This window comes from Aristolochia californica, unplaced genomic scaffold (genome assembly GCF_029961685.1).
Source record: "Aristolochia californica isolate CCGP_79_NKW_82.1479 unplaced genomic scaffold, dmAriCali1.0.hap1 SCAF_14, whole genome shotgun sequence".
Classification (NCBI taxonomy): Eukaryota; Viridiplantae; Streptophyta; class Magnoliopsida; order Piperales; family Aristolochiaceae; genus Aristolochia; species Aristolochia californica.
This window is the reverse complement of record NW_027181815.1, coordinates 93,666-105,256: the sequence shown is the minus strand read 5'-3', so window position 1 is coordinate 105,256 and position 11,591 is coordinate 93,666. Positions and strand designations below refer to the sequence as shown.

At 37.6% G+C, this 11,591-nt stretch overlaps 2 protein-coding genes across 3 annotated transcripts; one reads left to right on the top strand and one right to left on the bottom strand.

Moving 5' to 3' along the window:
• Window positions 1-2,944: 2,944 nt before the first annotated feature.
• LOC137949842 (small ribosomal subunit protein uS19-like) lies at window positions 2,945-5,409 on the top strand. Its single transcript, XM_068796050.1, has 5 exons — window positions 2,945-3,013; window positions 3,111-3,256; window positions 3,376-3,433; window positions 4,024-4,158; window positions 4,897-5,409. The coding sequence occupies exons 1-5, from the start codon at window positions 3,011-3,013 to the stop codon at window positions 5,008-5,010; spliced, it is 456 nt and encodes a 151-aa protein (XP_068652151.1). The 5' UTR covers window positions 2,945-3,010; the 3' UTR covers window positions 5,011-5,409.
• A 909-nt stretch (window positions 5,410-6,318) lies between these two features.
• LOC137950510 (uncharacterized protein At1g76660-like) lies at window positions 6,319-10,944 on the bottom strand. Of its 2 annotated transcripts, none has more exons than XM_068797012.1 (3): window positions 10,327-10,944; window positions 7,160-8,405; window positions 6,319-6,782 (listed from the first exon to the last, which is right to left on the bottom strand). In XM_068797012.1, the coding sequence occupies exons 1-3, from the start codon at window positions 10,432-10,434 to the stop codon at window positions 6,595-6,597; spliced, it is 1,542 nt and encodes a 513-aa protein (XP_068653113.1). In that variant the 5' UTR covers window positions 10,435-10,944; the 3' UTR covers window positions 6,319-6,594. The 2 variants fall into 2 exon arrangements, with proteins under 2 accessions (XP_068653113.1, XP_068653114.1); XM_068797013.1 differs by having other exon boundaries at window positions 7,160-8,402.
• Between the last annotated feature and the right edge of the window lie 647 nt (window positions 10,945-11,591).

The following is an 11,591-nucleotide window of genomic DNA, read 5'->3' as shown; positions in this document are numbered from 1 at the left end:
ATAACAGATAGATAGATAGATAGATGCCTAAAGTAATACGAGGATAGCTTTGAATCAGATAATTCTACCATATCTTGCAACGTTTTTTTGAGACAATGAAGCTTACTTTATTAGGTTTCAAAACTTAGATGATTATGGAACTCCGTAGGATAAGCCAATCAACTCATTAGTTTAACAATATTGGTTTAGCAAATATCCCATCTCTCTGTGATTAAGGTTGAGCTTGTATCTAGAAACCGGCCATGCAATCTTTATAAGGAGTTACTCTTCTTTGCAAAGTGCCCACTACTCTTTTGACAATGTTTTGACAATGTTTTATATCAAATGAACATTGTCTTCCAATTTTAATATACGGTTACATTTTTATTTAATCAATACAACTGTCTATGTACTTAGGCCACTATTGTTACAATTATATTGCCACCTCTAAAATCGAATATTATCGCCTTATAGTGGAATATGTTGATGATATTGGTACCTCTCGTTCATGTCTTTTATATATCTAATCGAATAATCTGATGAAGGAGTCCGGGAAGGTGATGGAAGATCTTTTGTTCCCCCGCAGATAGCTTTACTTGATTGCTCATGCGTTTGCTAGACTCTGGTAAGTGTCTTCCTGTATCGAAACGTGTAGCCGGTATTTCTGTCTATCGATGCTTGACCACCTAGTGTCATCATCGCTGAGAGGTCTTGGGTTATTCAGACTGCCTTGCTGCTGTTGCTGCTGCTGCTGCCCCTACCCATTGTAGAAGAGTCCTTCCGTCGTCGAGGCCGGCCTGAGGAGGTGGTTGGGGGCAGAGACGGAGCAATCTCAGGCGGAGAGTGGTCTTGCCCGAGGGAATGCTCGGGAGTCTCTGGTTGGGAATCTTGAGGCCATCACACCTATGGGTGGCATTGAATCGAGTTAAATATTTCAAATTTGAATTCGAGCCGAGTTTAGCCTCAAACCTAAAATTATTATCAAGCCCAATAATTTTAACCGAGTTCGAACTTCAATATTCATTTAAAAATTTTCAAACATTACATGTTTAGAGGTCAAGCTCCAATATGCATTTAAAATTTTTCAAAAAACATATGTTAGATAAATTATATATAAAATTACACATACATTTTACATAAAATTGGGCATACATTTTATCTAAAATTGAGCATTACCTCTATATAAAACTGGGTATGACCTCTACTTAAAATTAAGCATAAGAGTGGCATCAAATACAAATGAGTTTAAACCTTCCTATGTTTGAGCCAAGTTTCATTTAAAGATTTCAAACTCGAGTTCGAGCCTAAGATTGTAATCAAATCCGAACCTAATAATTTTAACCGAGTTTGAGATTAGCCTACATTTAATACTCTACATAAAATATATGTCAAATAAATTATCTATAAAATTATGCATACATTTAAACAAAAAAATGATAAGGGAGGTTCGGGATTGAATCTCAATAATGGATTATAACCCACCAATATTTTTTTTTTTACCCCAAATGTTGTCTGGCTTATTTTGTGATTTTTTAATCTGGCTATAAATTTACTATGGCCTCCTTAGTGCCCTTGATTGAAAATTTATATTATAGGAAAAACTATAAATGTCTTTCTTATGATACATATTTAAAAAAAACTTTAAATAAAATCCTATTACTATTAGAGACTTACTAGAAAATTACAAGAAATATTTGAAAATTTTGTTAGGAAAGTTAAATGGACCTATTGTTGCCTTTTATATGGAAATAAATAAAAACTAATAATCAATCTCATATATTATCATACTTATCGATAAATTTTTAATCAAATAAAATTTCAAACACAAAATTGCTATGAAAATTACCTCATGCTTAAAGTATTATATCATCGACTGTCAAATACTTATTAATTTTTTTTATACGGTTTTCTAGCCAATCTTGGCAAGAAAATGTTACTTAAAAAATTATATGATTTTTTAATGAGAATTTATAATTAGAAAAATGTTTCTAAAAACACGATGCAGTAATAGTCCCTATATTTTTACTAAAAATATATTTTTAACATTTATTGAAAAAATCACTAATAGTCTCTAAAAACGTATTCCTACTAAAATATCTTTTCAATTTATTAAAGAGTCATGAGGAAGGGACAAAGAGTTTTTTTTTACCTGTTTATGATCTCACATGTGTGACTTTCAAACGTGCGAAAATGATCTTCGCACTAGTTTATGATCTTGCACATGTGACTTCCACAAGTGCGAAATCGTCTTCGCACTAGTTTATGATCTTGCACGTGTGACTTTTACACGTGCGAAATCGTTTTCATGTGGAGGGGGGAGAAATTATTTCTCCCAAGGTCTCAACGATAGGTCTTCGCCAACGCTGCACCTTTTGAGCCGTACCTTGATTCGGTCGAGTTCGGCTCGTTAACACAAACGAGCCGTAGCTGGATCTCGAACTCTAAGTATATCGAATCGAACCAAGCTAAAATCGAGCCACTAGCGAGGCGGCATGGTTCGAAACCACCCCTAATCTCATGTAACTAGGTCATTATTTATTGTATTTAAAATAGAAAATATATAACAAAAATTATATTTATCTAATAAGAAATTATAAAAAAGTAATAAAGTCACTGTAACCTTGTTTTTATTATTAATGAGTTAATTTTTTTACAATATAAATACTAACACTATAAGTAATATTTATGTCATTTTTTACGGTGATATAAAGGCCAGAAAATCGAACAAAAAATATTTTCCAACAGAAATTTTTTATAATAAAAATAATTAAAGGAGAAATATTTGTTATTATTATTTTATTTTCGTACTTCGGCACAAACAGACTCTAACTTATTTGTTGTAAAAAATAAATTTTATAATTTTTTTAGGTGCGAACTCGTGAAAGGTTGCACCTGCGGGCTACAGTACTATCACTTAGCGCGCTACTATATAAGTCATCTTGTTCTCTCTCTGAAAATCCGAGAGCTCCTTAACAGTTCTGCGGCCAGGCTTCTCTGCAGCGAAGTGAAACCCTAGACATAATCAACAGCCATGGTGGGTCGTTCTCTGCCTCTACTAATTTAATTGTTGCAGTTTTATCCAGCGGCAGAGTATTTGATACCTCGAATTTGATTGCCTCCTTGTTTTTCAGGCTGATGTGGAAGCCGATGTTGGAGCAGGTCAACCCAAAAGGAGAACATTTAAGAAGTTCTCCTTTAGAGGAGTTGATCTCGATCAGCTCCTTGACATGGGAACCGACGAGCTTGTTAAGCTCTTCACCGCACGGGCACGCAGAAGGTACGTATTCGTGTTTGATCTGCGGCCTCGCGAGGTTTTTGCCTTTTCTCGTCCCTCCCATTTTTATGTAATTTAACACTATTTTCACTTGTTGTTATTGTGGTTCCTGTTTGTACCAGGTTTCAGCGCGGTCTGAAGAGGAAGCCTATGGCTCTTATTAAGAAGCTCCGTAAGGCGGTAAGTTTCATCCCGTGTGTTATATTATACTTCATTAGGATTGAATCCTGTCCTGAAATTGCATAACTTATGAGGACGTTCTCTTTTAAGCATCATTGTTCTGTTGATACATTCTTCTTTTTAGATTTTTATATGGTTTGTCAGTTTTCTGTTTTCCGAATGTAGTCATTAAAGAACTGGAAAAGTAATGGATAATCGACAGTGGATTTCAGGCGTCGGTGAAAATTACATTGGTAGAATTTTTGTCTCTAAAGTTAACAATTGTAGTCCATGTCATGTTCTTGTTCGAGAGGCACGTTCTCACTAAAGCTTGGCAAATCTAAATTCTTGCCTGAGGTTATATACCCCACGAACGTTTTCCTAGTTATATGCTGGAAGTGGTGAATAAAATGGTTTTTGAACTGGAAACTTTATCTCGGTTATAATAGAATTAAGATATGTGTGTGCTATCGACCTCTTATTCTTGAATGGTATCTTTTCTTATTCCATTTACGTACTCAGGATTTTCTACTGCAGTTCATCATTTGACTGAGAATTTTCATATCATGGTTGTGTTTCTCATGTATGTGCATGGAAATGAAAAACAACAGAAGCGAGAAGCTCCGCCTGGTGAAAAACCAGAACCAGTAAGAACTCATTTGCGAAACATGATCATTGTCCCAGAAATGATTGGAAGCATCGTTGGTGTATACAATGGCAAAACCTTTAATCAGGTGGAGATAAAGGTATGTTTTCACTCTGCACTTTCTCCACTGATCCCTTGTCTTCCATCATTGAACACTTTGCAGTACAATGTGTCAATGTCATTACTTACCGTTGAGCTAAATTGTGTCATATTTTCTAGTGCATTTTCTCCTATTAACATCCACTATGTGGTACTTCTTCTGATGTACTGGTGACTCTTTTTCTTTTTTGGCCTGTGATTTTGCCTGGTGACTGTTTGACGTTGTGATTTTGTCCTGTAAATGTGTGGCTGAAAGTTCTAAAATCATCTATACTTCGTAATATTTTGGATGTCATCCATAGATACCGCCATTATCTATAAATACCAAATTGCTAGTTTTTTTATGAATATGAACTAACAATAACCAACCATTTTTGCATACCCTTCTGAGTGTGGTTATATTAAAAATCTACTTTATGTTGGTGCCTTTCTTTATGTAGGCTGATTTAGAGGCATTATCTACTCTGTTTTTTTAGGGTAAAAAGCTCATTAACTATAGTGTTAGAGTTATCCTTAGCTCTTAACCTATGCAAAACTAGACTGTAATTGAGTTTTGTTTGTGTGCCTTCCTTTATGTAGGCATCACTTTAGAGACATTATCTACACTTTGTCTTTGGGGGAAAAAAGCTCATTAATGATAGGATTAGAGTTATCCTTAGTTCTTTATCTATGCAAAACTAGACAGTAGGTGAGTTTTGTTTGTGTAGTTCTTTATAGTTCTGTTGGTTTCTTCTTGCAGCCGGAAATGATTGGTCATTACCTGGCCGAATTCTCCATCTCATATAAGCCCGTGAAGCATGGAAGGCCTGGTATTGGTGCCACCCATTCCTCGAGGTTTATTCCTCTCAAATGAGTTCGATTTGTGGCAGTAATTGTTGGAGAAATTTTATCCTTGTTGTGGACACGGGGTCCCCTTTTGCTTCTCGAGGAAGTTTGGTTTTGAAATTATATGTTACCGGCGAATGTTGAAGTAAGCCTTTGTCAGGATTAATCTTTTGGATTCAAAGAATGTTTTAGTGCAAACTTAGGATATAGGGAAGGAGTTTCTTTGTTTAGTTGCCATATCATGTTTTGGATTGGTGGACTTACATGGTTAAATATCATGTTGAGGGGGCTTGTTAAAATATCGTCAATATGGGTAAATAGGTATCTGAAATTCTAGGTAAAAATTGCTCAGTATCATGGGATCTTTTTATTAGTAGTTTTCAGATACAGGAAAAGCTGGAAAGAAAGGCATCAAGTTGAAAGCTGACACGTGTTCTGTGAGTTGATCTATTGTCTGTGATGAGCTTTGAAGTTTCTCAAACCGGATGAGTTGGTGATTTGAATCTATAGGTAGTAATAATATCATAATACGTGCAGCTGATATCAGTTAGTTTTTTGGTCAATTTTACCACGTAAGTCTCGACGTTTCCTCACCATGTCTTACACGTCTATATAATTCAGGTAATACGTTGAGATAGGTAACGTTTGGACCATGAGTAGGAATGGTTTGGCTTAACTGTTTTAATTTGTTTGTAAACGTTGAATGATTCGGCTCATCTTAATGAACTCTGTAACTAGAGATAAGAGTTGCAATTGATCAACATCGATCAGTTTTTGAGAGATTAAAAAAAACAGTTTGTGGTGTTGGGTGATTGTGCAGTTCGAATCACTAAAATGTTTTAAAATGAAATGAGATGCAACTATAATGGCTTGTGCGTTTAATATTTATGATTTTAACATACATGGGAATCATGTCGCCACATGCTATGCGCAAAGGCGTTCTTGCTTTTTATTTCTAGCGTTCAAAATATAGAGCTAAATGATGTGCACGGAGACAGGATTTTAACGTAAGTTTGGCCTCGATGAGAAAGAGAGCAAATCCGTCGTTATTTTCCAGTTCGTCTCATAACAAGAGCTGATACTTATGCAAGTTCTCTTCTGAAACAGATAGATTTACATTTGAAAGAGGCTGATAATAATTTCTTTTAAAATTGACTATTTGTTCCTCTTAGAAGTATTCTAGAAATGTGTCAAGTTCTCAAGGAGAAACAAAAACTGTAAGTACCAGGTCCCAGCTTTCCATGTCATAAACAAACATTTTAAGGCCAACATGGTTCAACCAGGCTTATAAAACACATACGCATGATACCCCAAAAAAAAAAAAAAAAAAGGTCGCAGATGTTACAAAAATCCCATTTTCTTTCAAGTAAGACGCTTATGCCGAATACAAAGATTTAAATCAGGAGGTATCATATATTAACAGACAACTACCAATTGCTAAGCAGCTAAGGTGTTCTCAAACAACAGTTGTGGTGGTTGGGTTAGGAACACTTTTAGCACTCGAGAAAACCCAATAGGTAATCAACATCTCAGTATGAAAACAAAATAGCGTTCAAATTAGTTCAGGAAGGCAGGCCATACCCATACCCATACCCATCTTTCTTAGCAAAAACTAACACCAAACAAGATCTCTATTGCATTCCCTTATGCTTCTACCCCTCCTATAGTCAATTTCTGCATCAGACATCGATAGGCCGGCTGATTGACTTCTCTTCATCTTAATGTTCCCAATTTTGGATATGAGATCCTCTTCGCTCATCCGAAGAACCATGCTGGAACCATTCTTGGTTGATTGAGTATCTATGAGACACAAAATACAATTGTCACTTGCTTGGATAGAAAAAATAATTAAGAGTCTTATCTACTCAAGCTCATCAACCTCTGTTGTAAAAAACTAAAAAGTATGAGGTGAATATCTTTACTGCAGAATGAATTGGGTAAAATACCAGTAATCACATAAGAGCATCAACAACAAACCATTTGCTCGGTTAGTTTTCAGATATTTTAAGGTAAATTGTCCAAGCATTTCTTTTTCAAAATTACATTATCCTGATGGTTAGACACTTGGATGGTCAACTGGTGGGTTCAGAGTCCAGATTATTTCCCACAAATGTCTATGAAAACTTAATCCAAGATCTATTGTTTTATTTTCTGACATTATAAACAAAAGTGATTACCTTCAGATCCATTGCATGCATCAGCAAGTGGTTTTGCCTCTTCTTTATCAACCTCTGCACAGTTAAGTGTTGCTAAAGTGCCATATTTTGAATCAAATGAGCTTGACTGAGGTGCCCCCTGTCGCATTTTTTCTCCTAAAACCGGCATTTCAGATACCAAATGTTCCTCTACCAAGGGTTTATTGGAGGGAAAAGGGGTCATGGTAAAGGAGTCATCCATCACATCTGAGATTTCCACATACTGGGGAGTGGTGATAATTTCATCTGCACTGAAGCCAAAGGATGCTCTGTAGGCTTCAATCTCCTCTGCATCTGCTATGCAAGCTTTGCTGTGCCTTCCTTGGTGTGTATTCCCACCATTGGAGTAAACATCTGAGTCTCGGGAAAGACTCAACCTGCCACCACAATGAGCATAAGATGGAAATGACTGCTGAGCTTGGTCCAGATAAAATTGTGCTGAGGTTGCAGGGCAGAAGAAACTAGAATCTTGAGAAAGCATGAAATTGTTGGAAGAGGCAGAATCAAGCGCAAATAACTTAGAGGATCTATTTCTAGAATATGATGGAGTAACATGACCAGACACTGATGCACCCCATTGTGCAGGAAACTCATTATCATGAAAAGATGAAGATAACCCGTCACCAGAGGCACCAGACATGGGTGAAATAAGACTGCTAGCAGGGCTTCCAAGATAAAGTGGATAAGTTGCTTGAAGGTCAGTGGCACCTGCATAGCTTGATGACATGAAAGGAATACCGTTTTCTTTTCCACTAGCTTTAAGATCCATGGAGGAAGAAAGAAACTGTGCAAAAGGCACATCTGGGGAAGAAGGGGTGGTAAGATGAGCCAGCTCTGGTGGTGGTGTGAGCGGAGCAGTAGATGGCTCAGTAGTGAAAGTTGAGAAAACAGGAGGGGAGACTAACTGTGTCTCGTGGGCATACGGACCTGTAGCAAACATGTTGGATGGACCACCAGGTGAGTTAGCAGACAGAGACAAAAAACAACTAGGTGATTGAGCTGTAGAAGGGAGGGCAGAATTTGTAAAAGAAGCAGGTGAAGAAGGGGGGGCAAGAAGCGACGGGGTTATTGTTGTAGTTTGGTTTGGTAATCCGGCAGGCTGAGGTCCATTGGCACGATTAGCTGATGGACTTCCATCAGGGATACGAGATGCTGGCACTATACGCTTCCCCCTCTTCTGATATCCAAAGCAAGATAAATGAGCCAAACAACCTACCCATCTCCTCTGCTGCCAAAATAGACAAGCATATATCCTCGAGTCAAATTGCATATACATACAACATGTCAATCACAATGAAGAACATTGGAATTCTCAGAATATTATACAAATGAGAACACATAACATTTTTCCATAATGACACATCCAAGGTCCTGCCAAATTTAAAATCTCCATTTACTTTTTATGATTAGTCAGATGCTAACGTTCCAAAAAAAGACCAAAGAAAAAAAAGTGAGGTACAGCAGCCTGATTTCCAGAGGCTTCAGCTTGTTGCATTGATAAAACAGCAAAGTATAGCAGTATCGTGATGAGCTCTTACAGAACCTAGATGAGTTCTCATTATCATAAATTTAAACCAGGCATGAATCCCATTTCAGCATAGTCCAAGCCATAAATGAGCGCATCAACATGCAGAAAAGTAAGCTCACGGGTACTAGGGTAACACAGAGTGCCTCTTTTTTCTCCAAAGAAGAAGGATAATATAGAACAAATAGATGGCTAAACAGTTAAGTACAAGAATTTATTAACCCTTACGTAGGACCTCAGATTGCAACTCACATGGTAAGTAAAGAATTTGAAAAGAAAAGTATACAAAGTTTGTCCTGCACACCAGTACTCTCTTATAAACATACAAGTCAAAGGATGCTTCCAAAAGTCATTACTCTAATAAAGACTCTAGAAGCCAAACCCCACCAGATATAATGGTATAATACAGTACCTCAGATAGATTCACTGATCATCACGCTTCAAGTCATTTATTATGGGGGATGGTGCATCATTTTCCAAATCCATGCGTAATATATTAGACGACTTCTATTGATAGTTTACTAAACAAAATTAGTTATCCAGCCATTTTTTTCTTTCTCATGAATTATAGTTCAAAATCAGCCAGTGTATATTAACTTGCAGATAGTTACTAACATTAATGAACTGGAAGGATATGGCCAAGGTCTCTTATCAAGAAAGAAACAGGCAGTAGACAAAGACAGGCATCAAATAATCAAATGATGGAAATTATATTAACAGACTTGCTTCTTGTCACAAGGAAATGAGAGCACCAGCACAGAACATATAGATCACTGACAAAACAATTAACAAGGAAAACTAAATACACAATTTAGTATCATTTGCTGATCTTATTTGGTAGAGAAATCATGCAAGGTCTAAATGATGCTCCTGACTGTCCCAATTTAAATCTAGCTTCTTTGCCATTGACAAGATGAAGAAAAACAAAAAAGACTGGGAAGAGCAACTGAGGCCATCATAAAGCGAATGATTATTCTCCTGGAAAGGTGCTTCCACCGATAGAAGGTGATTAGGAGTGGAAATTAAGTATGACATTTTCTAACAGATCAAGCAGAAAATGCTTGTTGGTGATGGAATGGAAAAATTCACCGCTTCAATTTTACCAAAAAACACAGCTACACTATGGGCATGATGATGAACTAGATAACATTTCCAGGAATTCGTGACTCCAAGAATGTTAAAATCGAAGCAATCCAAGAACGCAAGAAGGTTATCAGTACATTTTTATACCACGAACAATCTAACATGTGAAGCTTGCAAGCTGAACAAATTATAACAGGAAATGACTAGGAAGCTCAGTCCCCAAATATCTATATCTTATAAACATGATTATGTGCTGGCAGTACGATCTCTGGTTCATACAATTCGACTTTCCTATATTCAAGTAAAATCGAAAGATTTAGATCTCCATGCCTCAAATAGCATAAGGTATAAAGTACTCTTTCATCGAAATTAGCAGTTTCTACGTGAAAGAGACTCCAAAAGGGCACAGATATTGAAAAAGTTCAACACGAAGCACTAGATCTAGACAACAGACGAGTATACCAGCTAGGCAGGGTAGATGTAGTCATCCAAACAAACGAATAATTAAGAAATTGATATCGGCGAAAGTAAACAAACATACCCTTTCTGGCAGCCGAAATCTGGTATCAACGGAGCCAATAGCAGTGGCGGCAGCGCTAATGGACGCTCCACCGTTCCGACTGCTATTTTCTCCTCCATTTCCAACCATTTCTTCCGAAACTTTCTCACATTTTATAACTTAAAACTGGAGGAGAGAGATATAATGGAAGGAGAGAATAAGAAGGATTTTCAGCTCAGACGAAGACAGATCTGGAATTACAAGAGAAGAGAGTTTAAAAGAAAAAAGAAAGAAACTACAGAGTAGAGTCTTCGTTTTCCTCCGGAACTTGGTAGCAGTCAGACAAAGGCCGGGAAACTCTGAAGGAGAAATCGCGAGAAAAAAGAGGAGGACGGAATGACGAACTTGGGGGAAGGAAGGGCGTAAGAGGAAGCGTTGAAGAAGGTTCGTCGCCCGACTACTATATAGTCTTGACTGTCGGACTTTCTCTCTCTATCCCAGTCTATCCCACCGTTTAAATATCTATTTCTGAAGTCTTCGATCCTCGCTTCTGCGTTTCGTCCCAAGGCGAACTCGCGCGAGGGTTTTCAGGTTTCACTTACTTTGAGAGACACAGCGCAGGTGCTAAAAATGAAAAACCAGAGTGTGTACTGCTCCAGGTCTTTGAGTTTCGGCTCCCCAGCTCTCTCAGGGATCAAGCGTAAAGATGCGACGAGCCGCGAGGTTCGAGGTTCGAGGTTCGGAGGGAGGCACGGGCTCGGTCAGGCAGGACCTTTTTGGCTTGGTCTGTCTGCTTAGACATCCAGACCAGTACGAAAGAAAAATAAAATAATTTAAAAAATAACGATATTACTAAAATAGCCACGCTTTTCGCTTTTCCTTTTCCCCGAAGCGTCGTCCCCCCCCCCCTGTCTCCATCGCGATTTGCAGGTGCCTACGTAGTAATGGTATTGGACGATTGGTCGGGTACTTTTTCCCTTTGCCAAGGATTTTTATTTTTTAATAGTTCTGGGACGAGCTGCAAAAGCAATAAGACAGCGAAGGCTGAATTCACCGTCGCTCTTCGGTAGTTCTTCGTTTTTTGCCTTTACACAGTATAAAAGCTTCACGCAGCTCACTGCAGAAAAAGAAAAAAAGTTGAGCCTCGGACTACTTTGGAGACGACTGTGGGTTCAGGCTTTAATCTGTTTTCATTGTCTTTTCTGATCTTGGAATAGTCCCTACCGAGGCGGGCATTGAATCGACGATATCGTGTTTTATAACATTGTTGTAAAATAAACATTTTTGCAATCTGGGATAGAATTAAA